Source organism: Gymnoscopelus braueri (assembly GCF_963280865.1).
Source record: "Gymnoscopelus braueri genome assembly, chromosome: 11".
Classification (NCBI taxonomy): Eukaryota; Metazoa; Chordata; class Actinopteri; order Myctophiformes; family Myctophidae; genus Gymnoscopelus; species Gymnoscopelus braueri.
Window position 1 is genome coordinate 19196848 of NC_137613.1, and position 20851 is coordinate 19217698.

General features: G+C 41.9%; 1 protein-coding gene across 1 annotated transcript; it reads right to left on the bottom strand.

Moving 5' to 3' along the window:
* Positions 1-6997: 6997 nt before the first annotated feature.
* zbtb22b (zinc finger and BTB domain containing 22b) lies at positions 6998-19613 on the bottom strand. Its single transcript, XM_080441385.1, has 5 exons — positions 19460-19613; positions 16763-16999; positions 15037-15810; positions 14566-14835; positions 6998-13632 (listed from the first exon to the last, which is right to left on the bottom strand). Exons 2-5 carry the CDS (start codon positions 16997-16999, stop codon positions 12553-12555), a joined length of 2361 nt encoding a protein of 786 aa, XP_080297511.1. The 5' UTR covers positions 19460-19613; the 3' UTR covers positions 6998-12552.
* Positions 19614-20851: the final 1238 nt, after the last annotated feature.

The window sequence follows — 20851 nt, forward strand, 5'->3', positions numbered from 1 at the left end:
ACCCAAGGCTACCCCTAGACTAGAGGAAAGTCCATGGTGTCATCACAATCAGTAGGAGTCATCCTCCATACTTTACATTTAATAGCACTGACCCCCTCCTTTCTTTTTTCTTTTTCATAATTTTGAAAGAGTTATGAACAGAACCGTGGCTCAAAAACCGAGGTCTGAACCGAACCATGGCTTTGGAAAATCTAAAATGTATTTTGGCTGATCCCTATTGCATCAGATGAGACAATTTTTCTTATTTGAAAGTGGCTGATCTATAATTGGGGAGGGAGGGGGAGAGGTTCTATTTTATGTATTGTAATTATGAAATGGTATAATACCAATATAATATTATCATGCTGCACAGCTATAATTTTTTTACTATAACTGAATTGTTTTGTCTGAAGGATTTTAAAACTGCCGTTTGTGTACAGCAACAGTAGGCTGTTTATTAGCCACTTATTTAAATCAGCATCAAACTTTTAGTGTTGAATTTAAACATCTAAATTCTACAGGGTTAAGTATTTCATTCTTACTTGCATCTTCCGTGCTTTTGTGCCATGAGAGCTGTATATGTCAGTGGTTTTGTAAGAGCACAAGGTTTGGGGTTCACTTCACATTTAAAAAATGTCACTCCATCTAAATTCTACACGGTTAAGTATTTAGTTCTCACTTGTGATTTCCATGCTTCTGTGGCATAGCTGTGTCAGTAGTTTATAAGCACAAGTTTGGGGGTTGAAGACCACTATTAGGCACATTTTCACACTTCCACTCTTCATCTAAATTCTATAAGGTCAAGTATTTCATTCTCACTTGCATTTGCACTTGAAAATTATGAATCAAGAAAGCACCTTAACTCAAATCAAGGATAGATCAACTGCCTTAATAAATTAGAAAACCTGTCAAACTAATAAAATGAAAGCAATGGGAGAAAAAAAAAGTTAATAGGAAACCACAAAAGAAAGTTCTCAAAGCTTTGGTCCAAGTACAGAGCCAACTCAGGCCATTTACACAACCTTGGTGCGTTTTGAACTGTCTGTGTGTCAATGTTGGGAACAACATGGGGAGAATGTCTAAACAGTAAACACACTGAGCCACCATACTCACTGTAGCCACAATTTGCAAAGCTTATCAAGGCCCTTAATCACCCTACCTGGGGCCTATTACACGAAAGGAGAATTAAATAAGCCTGAGGCTGAATTTAAGTCAAATCCATGTTTGACAAAGTCTGGTCCGTAGGCCTACAGCCTGGTTTATTCCGTTCCATGAACGCCAAGCCAGGCTGAAAAGGAGCGACTTTGTCGAGCTAGACCTTGTCAAGCCAGGATGGTAAAGCCAGGCTTCACGTATTCCTATAAAAGACCATGAAAGTCGATAGCAGAATCCTTGAACTTGACCAATCATGGAGCCCAAAACCAGAGCGGCGTTCTTCTCTGTGGCTGAACAGCAGCACTGCAGCAGCTCATGGAACAGTGGTGTTCCCAGGAATTTTGAAAAATCTTGAAAATGTGTGCATATCTTTGAAATATATATACATTTTTAAAGAGAACATTTTTAACTCAAATTTTTGCTTCTGGGGGTCCCTGGCACAAAACATTTTCATATGGGGGTCCGCGGCCAAATGTATATCAATTTAGGGGTCCTTGACATGAAAAAGGTTGAAAACCACTGTTCTAAATGGCAGTGGTTCACAAACTTTTTAGCTCAAGAGTCTTAAGGCTTGGGTCCCGGCTCCCGGGGAGACATCAAATTTCTCTTTTGGGTCTTGAGTCCCAAGACTCAAGACCCGGGCCAAAAGAGTCTTGAGTCAAGACCCCGGCTCCCGGGGAGACATCGAATTTCTCTTTTGGGTCTTGAGTCTTGGATTCAAGTCTTGGACTCAAGGTCTTGAGCCTTGGACTCAAGACCCAAAAGAGAAATTTGATGTCTCCCCGGAATCATACGAGGAAGTAAAATGTATAATAAGCAAGAAAGGAAACACGGCCGCAATAAATGGATCCAGGGAGAAAGCGTGGCAAAGTATTGCCGACAAATTAAATGCACAAGTCGTCCAAAAATATATGCAATTTATATACAAGTCCATAAATATATAATTCAGCTTAAACATGAGGAGTGTATAGTGAATATTGGAATTATCGCCAACTAATCTACAATGCGATAGCCTATTATATGCGCCATGCATCCAACCAATATGTCTGAGTCTGTGCTCAGGAATGTGTCAAAAACAAAAGAATCTCCATGAATTCAAGGCTGGAGTGTGTAATTGATAGAAAATAAGTATGTTTCTGGCAAACTATTCTTTTAAGGGTCTTCTTCAAGGACACTTTGGCTTATTGCTGAGGCCTGGGATCGAACTTAATGCCTTGTCAGTCAGGCTCTCTAACCATTCAGCTATGGCCACATCATGAGCAGCAGAGATTCTAAGGCATTTCTACTCTGTAACAGTGATTGATTGATTGATTGATTGAATACTTTATTTAGAAAGACATGGTAAAAGTACATGGAAGTACAATTCACAATACAAAGTCCTCTAAACTGGATCGCTCATAAAAGCACTTGGCTTGTTTAAAATGAGATCCCTGTGCACTCAAATCATGATGACATTTAAGAAGACTTACAAAGGTAAAGGGGTTTCAGGGGAAACCAGCAAGATGAGGAATAATCTAATAAAAGACTGTCTTGCTAATAAAGCGTCATGTCTCTAATTTTTACAATGTATTTGATATTACCTTTATATTATTTGATAAATTATGCATTTCACCCTCTATATATTGTCCAGCAACCTTTATGATAAAGGCGAAAAACGATAGTAGACCCGTGGGAGCCAGATTGCTCAGATGTTCCTGTGCTGGGATTCGATCCCATGATCTTGTGATCTGAAGTCAAGAGCTCTACCGACTGAGCTATGGATAGAGCAGCCACAAATTAAGCAGAAGCCACAGCTTCAACTTCCACCATCACCAGGGTCAAAAACGTATTATCTGAAATCCGAACGTTTATGTAGATGACGGGTCAAAAATGGAGAAAGTGCAAACACCAGGTTGAAGTTCATCCATGACAGTCATGACAGATCCAGACTGCACTAGGGGGGGGGGGTTCCAGGGGGTCCCCAGCAAAATGTTATTATTAAATATGGATCCTATGTAAGTAAAGCCTGATAAAAGTGTCAAACTCCAAAAATCCATCAGAATACTGGAAATTACATCTAATCTGTTAAAGATTTCCTTGGGGGGGGGGGGGGGGGTGCAGCGTGGTCAAGATCCCCCCCCCCCGGAAAAGAATCTCCTGTTATCGGTTGGTCTGAGGTTGGCAGGTATGGCACACATACAACAACGCCCAAACGCTGTGTATACGCCGTCCATACGACGTCCGAGCCAGACGTGAGTCGACGTCGTTTCAACGTATTTTTAGCAAAATAGCTGCTGACTGAGGTCTGACTCGGACGTCGTATGGACGGCGTATGCACGGCGTATGGGCGTTGTATTGTGTGTGCCCAGTGGGTAAAGACATATCTGTTGAAAAGACACGTCTTTTACAACGTCGATACGTTGTAAATACTGAATACTGGAAATTACATCTACTCTGTTAAAAATGTCCTGGGGGGGACCCCCAGCGTGGTTAAGACCCCCCCCCCCTCCCTTCGTGGAAAAAAATATCCTGTTATTGGACGGTATGACTTTGGCAGGTACAGCCTCAGTGGCGCACATCGCTAATTATTAAAATCCCCCGCCCATTACTTTGGGAGTCTGGGTTCGTCTCCCGCTTGAGACATTACTTTTTCAAACAAATTAATTATTTATCTTATCTGTTGTTATTGTATAATCATACACTGACACGACTGTCCTCAAAGCAGTCAATTTAAATTGAAATACTCCAGCACCGACCGAGAGAATTGGGAATTGAACATGTAATCTCTGCACTGAGAGTCTGATGCTTAAACCACCACACCATCACCCAGCCACATGTTGCAGATGTGTCTTTGACTATTAAACTACTGTACCGTTCATTTGTATATTAGCCCTCAGTTAGTACAGTTAAGTTGAAATACTGTATAATAGCCTACTGTAGCCACAATTTGCAAAGCTTATCAAGGCCCTTAATCACCATACCTGTAAGCCTAATACTTAATACATTTACTGTGTCAGGTAGTCACCCATTTAATTTCCACATTCAAAAATTAGTTTGTTTGAATAGTTATGTGATTACATTCTTTTCTTGTTTTTATTGAACACTCAAAAATGTTTAACTTCTGTGGTGTTGAATAAGACACAATTGTTCAATCCAAGGCTTACATTGTTTTGTGAATAGAGATTATGGTATACGAGTAGGACAAAAAAAGAATTCTGGTACAGTTAAGAGTTGTACTATATACTTTATTATTCCATTATTTTTGATACAAGTGATCATTGATGTATTCAATTCTGCTACTTCACTAGTACAACTCCAAATCCACATAGACACAACAGTCAGTCATTATGTGAATTTAACAATCAACTGGTCAACCAGAATAAATGAACCCCAATGATACTTCTGTGAAGTGTAAAAAAAAAAATAGTACCTCCAGAGTTCAGCAGCAACCTTAAGCTTTCTACGCAGATTTTCAGGCATCCATCTTTTACCATGAAAAAATGTCATTCGGTGAACGATAAATTATAAAGCATTGCACTTAAAAGTGATGTTGAACCTTGACCATGAAGTCTAAATATCTATATCTGTTCTATATCTATATCACTGCTCTGTGAGTGGGCAACAGTGAAAAGCGTTTTCGTCTCTCCTTTCACTCATTGTGCAGTGAAACAGGAATAGTAACAGGATTTGTATTTTATTGGCAACATCTACTTTGTTCTCAAAAAAAGAAAGTGGGATTTTGAGACATGTTTCATCACCATGCAACGAGAGAAGAAATCAAGAAAAATGTACCTAAAGGTAGTTAAACACCACTTTAAAAGTCAAAATTATATTTTTAAAAAGCAGCCTAGCATACTCAACAGTCTAACAGTCTTTTTTAAGCAGTTTAATCATACATCTGTATTATCAAATGAGAGGCATGAATATAAGTATCCGTGAGCTTTCATTTCCATCACTTCACTTCAGATTGACAGATTTTTTTTAATTCAGATGGTTGATTTTAGTTGATTTTAGTCCTGATCAAACAGAAAGTTAACAGTTAGTGTATTTGTGTATTTGTACAGCACATTTCATATGCAGTAAACTCATTACTAAAAACTCAAGATTAATCTGAACCTATTTGTATCAACCCCATAAGCAGCCTGATAAATACAATGATGACAGGGTTCCTTCCTACACTGGGATGTCCACAAATCATTAAAGCTAGTTGATAGTGATACTGCCCACTCACCATCAATCATATATCATACCAAACTACTGATACAATATCGTCACTGTCAGATAGAAACCTTGTATCTCCATATTCATATTTGTCTTCGTAGATTAATGTCCTAGGCTCTAGTTCCTTATACTACAAGTGTCTCACAAGAGTAGCACAAAATAGCCGATCTACAAGCTCCCAATGTGTCACGGAGTTGGGAGCTTGTAGATCGACATTTGTAATATTTTCAAATCTATAGTAGTTCACCCCAAAAAAAATGTTTCTATCAATTTCCACACCCCATTCATGGAGATATTTTATTTTTTGTCGCATTCCTAAGCCAATAGTTTGATGACCTGCGATATCCTACCGAGTCTCCTATTGACCAATTATTGGCTCAGGAATGCGACAAAAATAATCTAAAATAATCTCTATGAATTCAAGGCTTCATGGGGTGTATAATAATCGGGCACTTGACAGCCTCAAAATAGTGGAATTTACTAACTAGTGCATTCTTCTGTGCCAAAAGTGAAATCAACTGGCAGGATATGCCTTCACTGAGCTGATGTTTACATTATGGTAGGGGTGGGTCCTGCTTCAAGGTACTTCAAGACACATACAGTAGGTGCCAGTCAGTGTTCACACCAACCAATAGTCCACCCCTCCAGGGAGCCCTGGTAGCTCACCTGGTAGAGCTTGTAATGGAGACTAGAAGGTGAAAGGGATATTTCACTTTCAAACATGTTTGGGGTCATTATAACGTCTACTTGGGCTTTTGTGAGCACCCCAGACAGTTTTTAAGTCGCTTGATTCAGTATTTAGATATTTAGCATTCATTTTATCAGACACATCCCTTGCTATACAAACCCATTGTACTGTAACATCAAACTCCCTGTAATCATGTTAGATTAATTGAAAACACCTGTCCTTGGTTCTGGTGACTGATACGGTCCTTCTAATCTCTCTAGATGCAGCTGTTGGCAACTCCCATTGTAGAGTTGTTGTTATTAGGAATGAAATCAAAGGAACACCCCCCACCGGATGAGGAGGGCTGAAGGAGGGTAAACGAGCTGACATCCCATCTCTACACTGGGAATTGGGCTGTGCCCCCAGAAGCGAATTCAAAAGGAACTTTCTTTTGCCGATGGGTTCCCAGATTGCTATCTTTCTAATGCGTGAGAGGGCCGTGTTTTTTCCATTAATTTACATGTATTTTTCTTTATTGTTTTGGGAAAGACAAAATAAAATAAAATAAATTAAAATAAATGAAAAAAGTAATTGAAAAAACACGTATTAGAAGGCCAATATCAGTCACCAGAACCAAGGATGGATGTTTTCAATGAATCTAACATGGTTAAAATGGAGTTTGAAGTTACAATGGGTTTGTATAGGAAGGGGGCGTGTCTGATAAAATGAATGTCAAATATCTAAACAGTGAATCAAGCAACTTAAAAACTGTCTAGGGTGGTCACAAAAGCCTGAGTAGACGTTAAAATGACCCCAAACATGTTTGAAAGTGAGAAATCCCTTTAATTCCTTGTTATAGATGGTTTGAATCCAACCCAGAGGCTATTTGCTGCATGTCATCCCCTCTCTCTGCCTTTCCTGTCTCTCTACTCAGTTTTCACTATCAAAATAAAGCAGAAAATTCTTAAAGAAAAAAAATATTGTCCACCCCACCACTTGCTGTTACGTACATTTATTTATAGCAATGAACCACTGCAGAAAAGAAAACCTCTGGAATGAGTTTGTAAAAATGTTCTGCTTAAGTATCCAGAGAAACTTGTTGCAGTACAGTACTCAGTACATACTGAACTACAACCACAACTGAGTCCAACAAAAGGATGAATGACAAATCCAGACAAAAAATACTAATTCCCCCAAGCCACAGTGCTGCGTGAAATGACAGAGAAAGCACTGGACATGGAAGATGACAGGCAACGTACAAAAACAGTCCTTTCCTCTTATAGACACCAAGCTTTGACCCTACAGTATGTAAAAAAAGAAAAGAATGTCAGCCTTCACAGAAGGCAAGATGTTTGTCTGACTTAACTTTTTCTTAAACTCTAAAATCCCGAACGTTAATTTAACGGGTCCATTTGGTTACATTTGTACACTCTTGGGAGTTACAAAGAGTAAATATAAATTAACAAAGAGTATTTATTGTATCGTTTGACCCCTTGAAATGCATGAAGACGAGTATTGGACATTATGAAACTTTGAGACAAACCCGTGAAGTTAAAAACTTTAAACAGAGCTTAAAACAGAACCGCCTGGGCGTTGAGTATCCCGAAAGAAATTTGAGACAAAGTTAATATTACTACAATAAAATATGTACTGGGACAATGTTTGGGAAACCCAGTCCAGTTCTGAGGGTCTCCAGAAGTATCTTGGCATTAAAGGTCTGCAGTGCTGGCCAATATATTGACTATATTACTATCCTATTAAGATAGATAAAGAGACAGACAGAGGCACACTGTGGAATTGTGTAACTAAGAAAGCTGATAGAAAACATGACGATATCAAGATATAACAAATGCCTAACTTTGGTCCATAAATATAGTGATGTCACTTTACTTTTAAGTAGCACTATGTTGACCTAATGACGATGATGATGTGGCAACCGCCACTGTTACATAAAATATTACATAAACAATGTCTTATATTTAAACCACAAGCCCTATATACTTCATCATACAACGGATAGTGAAAATAGCATATTTACTCACAACGCCTTACATCGCGATGTATCTGCTATTTTCATTATTATTTGCCTATATGTCCAAAATGTTGTTGGATGTGGTAGAAAAAAAAAAACATATAAAAAAATACTGCATATTATATAATTCCACCCCCAAAACAGAAATAGATGTATAGCCACAATGAGTGATTTTATCTTATGCTCCCAATTGCCACAGACATGAACACAAAGACACTTCTGGAAACCCAGGTCCTAATAGCTCTGAAGTAAGAGGGAAGTACAGCCCTCCACTGTTTTAAAAACACTGGAGTCCAAAAATTATTATTATCATTAATCATTATTATTATTATTATTATTAAACACTAAACACTTTGTCAATCAGTTTAAAGAAAAATACAAAAAGCTATACAGTACCACGTCATGTGCATAATGGGCATTACACATTCCTTTCCCATTGGTTTAAAACCTATTTTACTGGAGTTACAACTTGTAAACACACTATACACTGTATAGCATAGATAAGAGCACATCAAAGCTGGACTTCCCCAAAGTGTTTTGGGAAATCCAGGTCATATCAATGGTTCTCAGGCCTGACTCAAAAACAATCTATTATGAAATGCTTTCAAATACTTCTTGATGACAGGTTGATTTCGTTGTTCCCTCAGACACTAAGCAAGAGGTATTAAAAATTCATATTTGATCCCGGTCTGATGAGTAAATGAGTTATTATAATAGTACAATACTTTTACATTATTTACAGTGACCATATACTTCAGTAAAAGCACAGCAACTCTTGCAATGGCACAGGAAGTGAAAGCAGCTAGCTAATAGCAGCAAAAACATGTAGGCCAAAGGGTTAATACTGTATATTGTGTGGAACCACCCGCTGACCTGACAAGCATCTCTCTTCTTACAGTGTGGCTCCTAGGGGCTGAGCCGTCTAGAAGAGGGTCTGTGTGTGTGTGTGTGTGTGTGTGTGTGTGTGTGTGTGTGTGTCAAAGTTCGTACGCACGCTGACAGTAGGCCAAGGAAGTAAATCCCCAAATATTTTTCACGGATTATACTTTTGGAAATATTTGACTTTTTAAAACTTTGATTTTATACTGGAATGGAGGAAAATAACTTCCATTATTTAGAAGTCAATATTATGTCACAGCTATATGACTTCACACATACAGTGTCAATATGACATCATCAACATACCATTATACTGTAACTCTGTCTTGTTACATTTCCCCTGTGATAAATTAAAGGACCGTCGGGCATCAATACGTGTCTATGTCCGTTCACAGCTTTGGCCATACGCATATCGTACTAGATATAAATAGACTATTGAGTCAATGCTGGCTAAACATCATGGTGGTTAATGTACCATGGACAAACCTAGCTACTACCAGTCATCTTGCATGGATATTCAGTCATAGTGGGAAGCCCCAATAAGCTACATCCACTAATCCGTTCACGTTTTTTAAATGCATCATTTTGCATAGCATCCACACTATCTTCAAACCCCTAAAACTGAGACTTTTGAAACACTGCTGAACCCGTTTTAGCTTGAAAACTGTAAGATTGTGTTTTAGGCCATATCAACACAAGTTGTTTTCATAGTAAAACAGCGTTTTAAAATGAGAACCGTCTCTGTCCACACTAGAGTTGTAGCATCTCCTTCCATACTCCATCCCTGAAAATGCATATCACGTGACCATTCACGTACATAGGCATGCACGTGCCGGGCATACCACATTTGACAACATCTATGAAACCGTACTTGTGGTCACACAAAGCTTTGACATTCAACGAACGTTTCCCCTTTCTGTTGATGTGGTCTGTGGATTTAGCTAGGCCAGGGCCGATCTGTGCTGAAAGGCATAATTGCTGTCATAATATTTGGTCGCACAACACACAAAATACGACGGAGAACATTCTTAGGCTACCGATTTAAGTGTAGGAACTTAACAGGAATATGTATACTACAATGATATTTACATTTGATACTTTGACATGTGTATAAAGGAGATTTCCTCCTGCAGTGCCCAACGGCTATTGAGCGCATTCAGCATTTTGCGGGATTACCACAGTAACGGTGGCCATGGGCAGTCTTGAGAGCACTGAGAGAACGACACGCCCAAACGGATTCCCAGCATGAGTACCTATAGATTCATCAGCGAGTGGCAGTACGTAATTATAAGTAACTAGAGGGGAGCTCAGTGGAGTGATATCTCCACCAGAGAATCTCTGAGGTCATATTGATGATGTCAGAGTGGATGTAAGTAGGTCACGCCTACATTTAGGGATGGGACGATGATTGTTATTATCGTTTATAGTGGTTAAAAAAAACGCTCACATAAATCGTATCGCAGAGATTTTAATTGATCGTGAAATTTTAGGATGAATTAGCTTGTTGAGCTGCAAATTCAGTATCACTATTTTTGTAAAACGTTCCCCCCAGAATAGGGATGCTGGGGGTTCAAGAGGTTAACAAAAGTGACATTTTAAGTTTTAAGCATATTTGGATTTTCGCGATAATATCGTTAATCGCAATTATTTTTGCCACAATAATCGTGACTTGTCATTTTCATATCATCATATCACATTTGCCCGGCACATAAAGGCAGTAGTAGCGTAAATTTAACAGCACAACAGCTGCTAGCATAAACAAGGTGCCTGTAATTGGTTATCCATGTTGAATTAACCATTAGCAGACTCAATCAGCGTTTATAGTCGCCCGTCGAGAATATCGTGCAATGCCACGAGTTTTCACAACAAAACAGGGTAAGCAGTGTTTTAAAACATCAGGGGTTCAGAAACAGTGTAGTGTGTAATGGATGCTAGATGCAAACATAGCAAAAGTCAGGCCTACAGTATGAGTTTTAAAACAAAAACATCTTAGTGTGGATGTGGCCTAGAGGCGGGCAGGCTTTTAGTAAGGAGGGGGAAGAAAACAACAGAAGACTAGCGCATGCACATATTGGTCAATTAAACCACCATACAGCGGACATTATTTTCTGGCCTTGTTATATTATCACAAATATTGCACAAATGCACCTTTAATTTAGCTAGTTACCCACCCTGTATCCATGCCATTGGGCCTTTTATTGTGAAGTCATGAGAATTCAGACCTTCTTTGTAAATTATATTATATATCTATAATCCAAGAGAGGGTTCATTCAACGCAGCACCATAGGATTCTCTAAAACAGTGTCAACCAGTGGGTTGTGAGACATTCTCACAGGTTTACGGACTCGGAAAAAGAAACACTTCATCATTGGGTTATCTAGTAGGCCTATACTGGAACAAAATTTGGTTCCCGAGCAAAATCAGTTCAGAACCACTGATTTAACCACTTGAACCCTAGCATCCCTATCCTGGGCATGTCATAACATGTGAACATTCTGCAAAAATAGCCTACAACTACAAGCTCACAACGTGTTGCATTTGCGATGCTTTGTGAGCCTGTAGATCGTCTATTTTCGGTGAATTTATTTGGTGAGGGAGGGAAAAAAGGAGGGGGCCAAGGACAGAGGCCACCTGGGGGATGCCAGTCAACTAAGTGTATAAGGTTTAAGTGGTTAAAACAATATGGCAGTGTTGAGAGTAACGTGGTTACATGGAACAGTGAGGCAGGTAAAAGGCAGGTTGCTGCCTTTGAAGGAAAAAAAACACAACCTGTTGAGTTCATTCCCTTGTGAAATGGATAAGTTTGTGGTTTTTCACCATGAGGTTGAGCATGATAATCCCCTTCTGGCCTTTTAACCTGCAAAAATCCTCATTGCCTAATTTCACAAATGCACATACTGTTACATGAGCATTCAAGTCTTAACTCCTGAAAAGCAGTTTTTGTACAGTAGATAACTGGTTTTGGTTTGACAACGGTGATGCATTACTGTAGGAATACAGCAGGAAACCACATCACTTGCGGAGCAGCCACTTGTTTCTCTACTCTAGTGACAGAGCCGTGGCAGCTGTCTTGACTCTCGTTTTCCTCTCCAGACATGCTGCCACAACAAAACAGTCACAAGAAGAATTGAATATTCATTAAGAATAGATTACTCACCAAACACAGAAGACCATTTCAAATAGGTCACTTTCACAGAGGCAACTTTGTTTCTTGAGAAACGTTCTAGCACTGAGAGAGGATGTAATCGGAAATAACTTTAGCACTACCACACAAATCCCCCAATCCCCCACAAACCAAACACCCATTTTACTGTAAACAATCAAGAGGTTCCTTCAGCTTTACGTTCACCACCAACCTCTCCCTGCAGCGGTGGCTTATCGTCTCGTTGTTTACTGCGGTTTACGTTGAACTGATGTTAATTTCCACACAGCCTGTAATATGTTTCCAAACCACTAAGGGACCCAAAATGCTAGAAGCTGAGAATAGTTCCTACTTTTAAACACAGTGTTGCAGTTTAAACACGTTTTTCCATTCGCTGTACGGCAACAGCAGTCTGACACGTACTAAGCGTCTGGTCTGCGCTACTAGCAAAAAATAAAACAGAGGGCCCTGGTGGACATATAGAGAACTACTTTGGTTTTAAGTCATGCTACTATTGTTGGCACTGATCTCACACACGTCCTCCTCGCACACGCTCCGTCCTGTCAGACTGCCGTACATTCCTGACCCGTGACCGTGACCTCCGACCCCTAGGAGTGCCCCCGCAGCAGCCATAGCCAAAGCATTATCATTGGCACTACTGCTGTTGCCGCCGTTAGCAGCGCCGGTATGTTGTGGCGACAGAACGCCGCCGGAATGATGTGGCGACAGGACGGACATCCCCCCTCGGACTCCTCCCCCCAAAACACCACCCTGACCTCCCTCGCCCGGCGAGAGCAGGTGGTGCGGGGAGGGGATCAGATCGGACCCGTCCTCGCTGCTCCCTCCTCCTCCTCCACCTCTCCGGCCTCCTTCGCCGATGCTGCCTCCCTCGCCCACGTCCCCCCCGCCGCGCCTCTCGCAGTGCGACCGGTGCCTCATGAAGCTGTCGCGCCACATGAACTTCTTGCCGCAGCCGAGGCAGTCGTAGGGCTTGAGGCCCGTGTGGGTCTTCATGTGCTCCGTCAGGTGGTGCTTCATCTTGAACTTCTTGGAGCAGACGGGACAGTGGAAGGGCCTCAGGTCCAGGTGCATGTTGATGTGCCGGTCCCGCATGCTCTTGTGCGTGAACGTTTTGCCGCAGTGGCACATGAAGACTTTCCCCGAGCCCCCGGCACCGCCGACGCTTCCGCCGAATCCCCCGGCGCCATCCGCTCCGTCTAAGCCCATCCCGCCTTGGCCTGACAGGTGGACGGCTCCGTGCTCCAAGTTGGGTCCTTTGAACGAGGTTCCTCCGACTACACCGCCGGACATCGTCAGCGGCGGCGGAGCTGGGCCGGGCTCCAAGGAGAGTCCGGAGGCCTGGCTATACAAGAGGATCTGGTTCCCCTGCATGTCCAAGGGGAAGAGCTGGGCACGGGCTGAGGCTGCAGACTGTACCTGTCCCAGCAGGGCTGAGACGGCCCGGTTACTGCTCTGGCTCGGGCCCCCTGCGCTGTCGTGGAGGTGCTGGGCTAGAGTTTGGTCCATGAGGCTGCTTTCAAACTTGAGGTAGTCTTCTGAAGTATGGCAGTAGTCCACCTGCAGAGGAATGGGGAAGTGGAAGGTGGGGGTGGTTATGTCCAAATCTTTTAGAGGTTCGCCTAATTCCGGTTTTCATAATTTGTTTTTTTGTCACTGTATTGTATGATTTGATGAATTGTTTATACATTCACTGACTGCAAAAATAATATGTTGTAAAATAAGGAAAATAGCAAAAATTATTAAAGATAATTCTCATTTATAGCAATGGCCAAGGGGAATACTTGATTCCGATTGGCCAGAGGGTGTGCAATATTTTCAGTTAACAGCACACGTTGATGCAGATCTGAGCCAATTATTTTTGATAAACGCATGACTCTGATAATGTTAAAAGGCAAAGGTCACTATTGTCAGCTGACTGTTTAAAGTTTGTCCCACTTGCTCTTGAGTTGATTATCCCTTTGGTAATACGCAGATAAATGTGCTAGGGTCAGGTTTATGTTGAGTTGACAGCCTGGATTAGAGTGAGATATTTTCACCCAACTGTTTTGGATTTTTATTTGACTTGCAGGACCAGCTGTGGCATACCACCACAAAGCAAGAGAAAGTAGAATCACATAATCTTCCAAAAAATAATATGCATATATATAATAAAAAACAATACAAAAGAAAAACTGCCTTGTTGACTTACTTTAAAAAGTAACAAGTCAATTGAGAAAGTGGTCCACATGCTTTGACACCGGGCCTGGTGGCACTGAATAAAAAGCTAACCTTAAACACTCTCTATTTCTGTTTTCAGGAGTGTACTAAGATAAATCCCAAGAGATTTATTGTTTATGTCGTTATTTGTTGATAATGATAAAAGAACTATATCATTTTCATTAACCACTTTAGCCGTTCAGAAATACAAAAAACAGATTTCTTAAAAAATAAATATGTCTATAATTGATTTAATGTCTATAATGGCATGGCCAAAATAGGGCCTACGCTGACCTGTGTGTCCATGTCTGTGTCTGCTCTTCCCCCCAGCTCGGCATGCAGGCTCCGGACGTTGGAGATGTTGAAATTGCTCCTCTCCCTCTCCCTCGCCATCTCCATCTCCCTCTCCCTCTCCTCCTCCTCATCCTCATCCTCCTCGTCCCCGGACACCACGATGAGGTCGTTGTCATCGGCGCGCTCCGTCTTCACCACCACCCACTGCTTGCGGGGCATGATGCTGGGCTGGCTGTACGTGGGCCGCTTCTGGGCCAACTCGTCTCCATCCTGTACAATAATGTATATTACATATACAAAAAATATGTACATTATTTATAGGTATGCAATGAGTTGAAAGTGTGTGAAACAAAGAACTCTGTGTGTGTGTGTGTGTGTGTGTGTGTGTGTGTGTGTGTGTGTGTGTGTGTGTGTGTGTGTGTGTGTGTGTGTGTGTGTGTGCACGTGCGCGTGTGCGTGTGTGACTCTTGCCTGATAAGATGACACGCCGAAACTATCGCTGACCCCGACCTCCTGCTCCAACCCCGAGTTCATCTTCTTCCTCCTCGCGCTCCCTCCTCTTTCCCTCTTCCTCTGGTGGTGGTACACCACCTCTTCCTCTTCCACCTCCTCCTCCTCCTCCTCATCCTCCTCAATGAGGAAGGCCTCCTCTCCGCCGGAGGGGGTGCAGTAGCCGGGCGTGTGGTTAGCGCCGGCTCCGTCCCCCCCGGAGGCCCCGGCGGTGGCCGCTCCGCCTCCCCCGAAGCCGCCGGCGTCCCTGGGGCTGAAGTAGTTGGTGCTGCTGGGCGACTGGCTCTCGCTCAGGGACGGGTGGCTGGGGGGCTGCGGGGTGCGCTGGGGGTCGTTGGACCCCACGGCCTGTCCTTGACCGCCGTCACTACCACCGCCGGCACCTCCGCCTCCTGCCCTCATCGACAACCCGCCGCCGCCACTGCTGCTGGATGGTCCCGCTCCGCCGCTGACGCCGCCACCACCCGTCTGAACGTCCTCCCCCCCGCCGCGGCCTCTGGTCCCTCCTCCTCCCCCCCCGCCGGCCCCCGCGGCGGCTCGGCCTTCTTTGAGCAGCTCGGTGCACTTGTCCACGATGTGCCACATCTGCAGCACGCTGCCCACCGTGAGGTAGTTGACGATGTCCTCCCGCAGCATGCGCAGCTGGCCCGTGTAGGCGCAGCTCAGCACGCTCTCGAACGCCAGCGGGTCCATCGCGGCGGGGATGCACACGGTGGACATGTTCTTCAGTAGTACCTGAGGGGGGAAGGGGGGGTACAGGTATGAGTATGAGTGTAATGCTTTTGTTTTATTATCTTTATGCATTATTCTCTCTCTTTCCTCCCCTTTTCTACCTCTCTCTGCCTTTGTCTCTTTTAACCGTATTCCGTAATTTTAGGTGGAAATTGGAAAGAAATAAAATACATAACAATAAAGGCCCTGACCGCTGGCCTAGCGGTCCGGGCACTTAGGCTCTAATGTAGCCTGACAGTGTATTGCGGGTTCGAGTCGCGTTCCTGACAATCTTTGCTACTCTCCCCATCTCTCTCTCTCCCTGTTTCCTGTCCATCTCCACTTTACTCTTATAAAAGGCAGAAAAAATATACCAACATATACATTTTTTAAATTATAATAATAATAAAAAGCGCAAATAGCCTTCAGTATCTACAGGTTGAGATCTTGTAGATCAGCTATTTTCCGCTATTCGTCATATGATGAAATATATAGGGCATAAGTTGTTAACTCCACCCAAAGTACCTCCTTCCTGCCTGATGCCTGGTGAATTTTGATTATGTAAGTTTGTCCCACTCACACTGGCAGGTAGCCAACCATCGTTTACTGGTCCTAGACTGTATACAAAGTTGATGTTAAAATGGTAAGAATCGGAGGAAAAAAACAAAGACAAGAATAAAATAAATAAATGGATACAGAAAGGGTTAAAACATTCTATTTCACTTTATTAATCTTTTGACCAACTGCCTGTCCCTGTCATGAACACAAATGTATGTGGAGTGCAGGATTTGTCGCCTTTCTAGCCAGAAACGGCGGCGTCATTGTTTTGCTACTGATGACGGCATGCAAGAAAACGATCGATAGATCAATAAGAGGTCAGATTGATCGGCACTACCTAGAACCGGCAGAAGAAATAAACAATTAAGTTTCTATGTGCTCCCCCCCCCCCCCCCCCTTTCCTCCGCCTTCTTCCAACCTGATCATGGAAGTAGGGTGAGGATGCGGCCAGGACACAGCGATGGGCCTTGAACACCTGTCCCTGGACCTGGATAGAGAGGTCACAGAGCCGGCCCTCCTCCCTCTGCCTGTTGAGGCTGTCCAGCACGGAGGCCTGGGCGCTGGGGAAGCACACCTGCACCATGGACCCCCCCGTGGGGGCGCCGCCGGACCCTGAGCTGCTGGTGCAGCCCGCATCCGCAGACAGGGACTGCATCTGGGGAATTGAGATCAATTTACAACCTCACATGAAATGATGACCGATAAGTGGTAACCACCCCCCCCCCCCCATTAACACTTCTCCTAGAAACAAGTCCTCAGGACTTTTTTTGTGTTATCCTGTTTAGCCTTAATGTCTGACTGTACCTCGTGCTGTTTATGTTTTACTAATTAAAGTATTCAATTCAATTCAAAAGACCAGCTAAGTTGGGTCTTGGGGCCCTCAGGGGTCCCCCTTTGACCCACTGGACCAGGGTTTCAGGGGGTACCCAGCAAAATAACCAGTTTAACCACTTTAACCGTCCTTTTGGCCATTTAAAAATGAAGAAAATGTTTTTTTTTAACACCACCTATCTTCTCTTATGACACTTTTTGGCATAAATTATTTTCTGATAGCGGCCCGCGACCAAATAAAATGTGGGGGTCCTTGACATGGTGGAGATATTTGAGAACCACTGCTCTAGATTATACCACTTATAATATGGTATAATCTACAGTGTAAGGCACCTGCTTCAATCTAACAATTGCTACTTTCTTGTGTCAACTCCATGTATTATCTAGATTCTAGAAATACATAATAGCATGGTCATGCACAGCTTGTTATACACTACTGTCTACTCCTGTATCTGCAAAAGTCTTTGTGTACTTCTTCACCCTCATTGATTGATTGAATACTTTATTAGCAGTTTGCAGATTGTATGGTTTAAAAGGATAACACAAAAAGCCCTATGGGCTTGTTTCCATTGTGGTCCTGTGTACATTCATAAAGACGAAATCATGTCTATTTATTGTTTATTTCATATACCTTTCCAATACTCAGTGAAGTAGCTATATCAAGGTACAGTAAAAGTGCAACAGACAGTGCACTCTCACCTGCAGATGAAATCAAAGTTGCCATACTGCCTGAACATGGCGCTGAATATGAATGAATGATGTGTATATACTAGGCCCGTAACGATACAGTAACTGCATCGATGCATCGTTTTGAATTTTCAACGATCTACTATATCGATATGCAAACAGCTAAATATCGTATCGTTTGACTTTGAATCGTATCGAATCGTTTTGCAATGCAAATAATCGTATCGAATCGTTCTGCAATGCAAATAATCAATTATATCAATACTAAGTACTTTTAAGAAGAAGAAAAGAGAAAGAGGGGTTTATATCCAGTATCCAGGTATTTATTTTTCACACAGAATTTTTGGGTAAATAAATAGTTACTATATCGATTTTAAATCATTGAATCGAATCGTATCGTTCTAAATTAACCTGTCCTGTATCGTTCATGTATCGTATCGACTAAATCGCTGAATCGAAACGTATCGTATCGTTCTAAATTAACCTGTATCGTTCATGTATCGTATCGACAACCAAGTATCGTGATACGTATCGAATCGTTGTTAAAACGTATCGTTACACCCCTAGTATATACTGTCCTTTTACCATGAATGCCAGAATGTTTCTATTTCACTTAATAGACTGTCCATGTTGTTGGTCCTTCACCACATGCCACCAGATTAGCATAGGAAACGACATAATACTGGCACTATATAAGGCTTCTACATTGGGGTATAATCAGCGGTGGAAAGTAACTAAGTACATGTACTCAAGTACTGTACTTAAGTACAATCTTTAGGTACTTTTACTTTACTGGAGTATTTCCAAATTTCTATACTCTTACTTCTACTCTAAATCTTCTAGATTTTGATTATCATTACAAAACATACATTAACCACTTCAGCTGTATATACATTTCGGCCATTTGAAAATAGCCGATCTACAAGCTCACAATGCGTCGCATGTAGATCGGCTATTTTCAAAAGATTTTTCAAACATTTTATACATTTGAAAACGTGTGAGATGGGACATTGACATTCTGCATAATGAGTACTTTTACTTTTGGTACTTTAAGTATATTTTGATGCCAATACTTCTGTACTTTAACTCAAGTAAATTTTGAATACTGGGACTTTTACTTGTGACAGACATTGCCCTATTGATACTGACATTCCAGTATTGATACTTTTACTTGAGTAAAAAAAATGGGAGTACTTTTCCCACGTGAGTACTTTAATGTGGATGTTATTCACACTGAACCTGAACCTGAAAATGCAACGACTTGAGAATCCAATGCATTTCAGATCAGATGTGTTTCATTGCTCACAGATCAGATCAGGAGGTTATTAGAAGAAATCTGGTCCAGTGGTTCTCAAACTGGGGTCCAGATGGACCCTTGGCAGGTCTGTAACTCTGAGAGTGTGCAAATGGAACCCAAATGGACCCGTTAGGGTCCATTTGGGTTCCATTTGCACACTCTCAGAGACAGAGTTATGGTGGTCCTTGAAATCAAAAGGTTTTGAGAACCACTGGATGATGCTAGCCTGTTAGCTATAGCTCAAGTGGGCTTGCAAAGCTAAAATGCATGCAATACGTGTCGAAAGATCATTATACTCACCGATAAAGATGACGCCCACTCCTCTTCGTCACAATATGGCCGAGCTTCTTTTTGCTCAAGGGAAGCCCGATTCGGGGGGGCTTGTCACAGTCTTAACCTGCCCCTAAAGTTTGAGGCAAAGCTTTGCTGAGGATGTTGCTGTCCATCTTGTTCTGCTGCGGACAGACAGCATTAAAAGAAAAAAGAGACGCGTCCCCTTTAAGGGCATTCCAGACAGACGAGCCAGACTTTAGCCGACAGAAAAAAAAAAGAGACCCAGCAGCACATCTGTCTAGACTGTTCCCATGGAAACCTGTGATGATGTGAGCGTGTGTGTGTGTGTGTGTGTGTGTGTGTGTGTGTGTGTGTGTGTGTGTGTGTGTGTGTGTGTGTGTGTGTGTGTGTGTGTGTGTGTGTGTCATCAGGTGGTTGCTATGCAATGCGGCCAATAAAAAGCACTTGTTAATTGTTTTGTAACCTGTGTTTCATTCAAGTCACAGTATTGGGGAGTGATGTATAGACCAGTGGTACCCAGACATGTTTAATTTCAAGGACCCCCAGTCTGGTACAGTATGCTATTATGCCAGTGGTTCTCAACCTTTTCAGGCCGCGCCCCCCCAAATAATTATATTTGCACTGGGGACCCCACTGGGGACCCCCCCCCCCCCACCCTGACAAGCACTTGGAACTGTAGGAGTTGCGGCATTACATTTTGTTTGACTCAGTTCCACAGAAATGTTGTGAAAATAGCAGATCTACAAGCTCACAACACCTCGCAACGCGAATCGTTCTGAGCTTGTAGAACGGCTACTTTTATATAACATTTTGGACCTGCAAGTGTCCATTTGGTTCCATTTGTACACTCTCAGAGTTAGACATGTAAGGGGTCCATTTGGTCCCTAACTATGTATCATATAGGGATTTCACGAGGACAAATTTGGGAACATAAACATGATAAATAACTCACATTACAAATGTAAGCATTGCGTTGACCTATCCACCCATCTTCTACATAATCAGTGGTGGAAAGTAACTAAGTACATTTACTCAAGTACAATTTTGAAGTCTTATTTTACTTTACAGGAGTACTTCAATACTAATAGAATTCAATACTTTTACTCCATTACATCTCGAAGGCAAATATTGTACTTTTACTCCACTATACTAATTTCAAAACGTTACTAGTTACTTTGTAGATTTGATTATACACAACCACTTCAGTCAGACTTCACTCAAAGTGAAGTATATTCTAGATTCATTGTTCATAAAGTGAAATATTTAAAACGTTTAGTTTTAATCTGGATTAAAAACCCATAAAAATATTACATGAAACAAAGATTCATACCATCTGAAATGTTTTAATTTATGCACTCACAATTTGGTTTGGGCTACTTTTGAACAATTGATTTAATC

What these genes read in the sequence shown, in the direction of transcription:
- zbtb22b (XM_080441385.1), bottom strand. Translation starts at nt 16,999, where the DNA reads ATGCAGTCCCTGTCTGCGGATGCGGGCTGCACCAGCAGCTCAGGGTCC. An exon ending in CACCCTACTTCCATGATCAG is followed by an intron (nt 15,811 to 16,762) that starts GTTGGAAGAAGG and finishes TTCCCCCCTCAG; the next exon opens with GTACTACTGAAGAACATGTC. An exon ending in ACACAGACATGGACACACAG is followed by an intron (nt 13,633 to 14,565) that starts GTCAGCGTAGGC and finishes ATTCCTCTGCAG; the next exon opens with GTGGACTACTGCCATACTTC.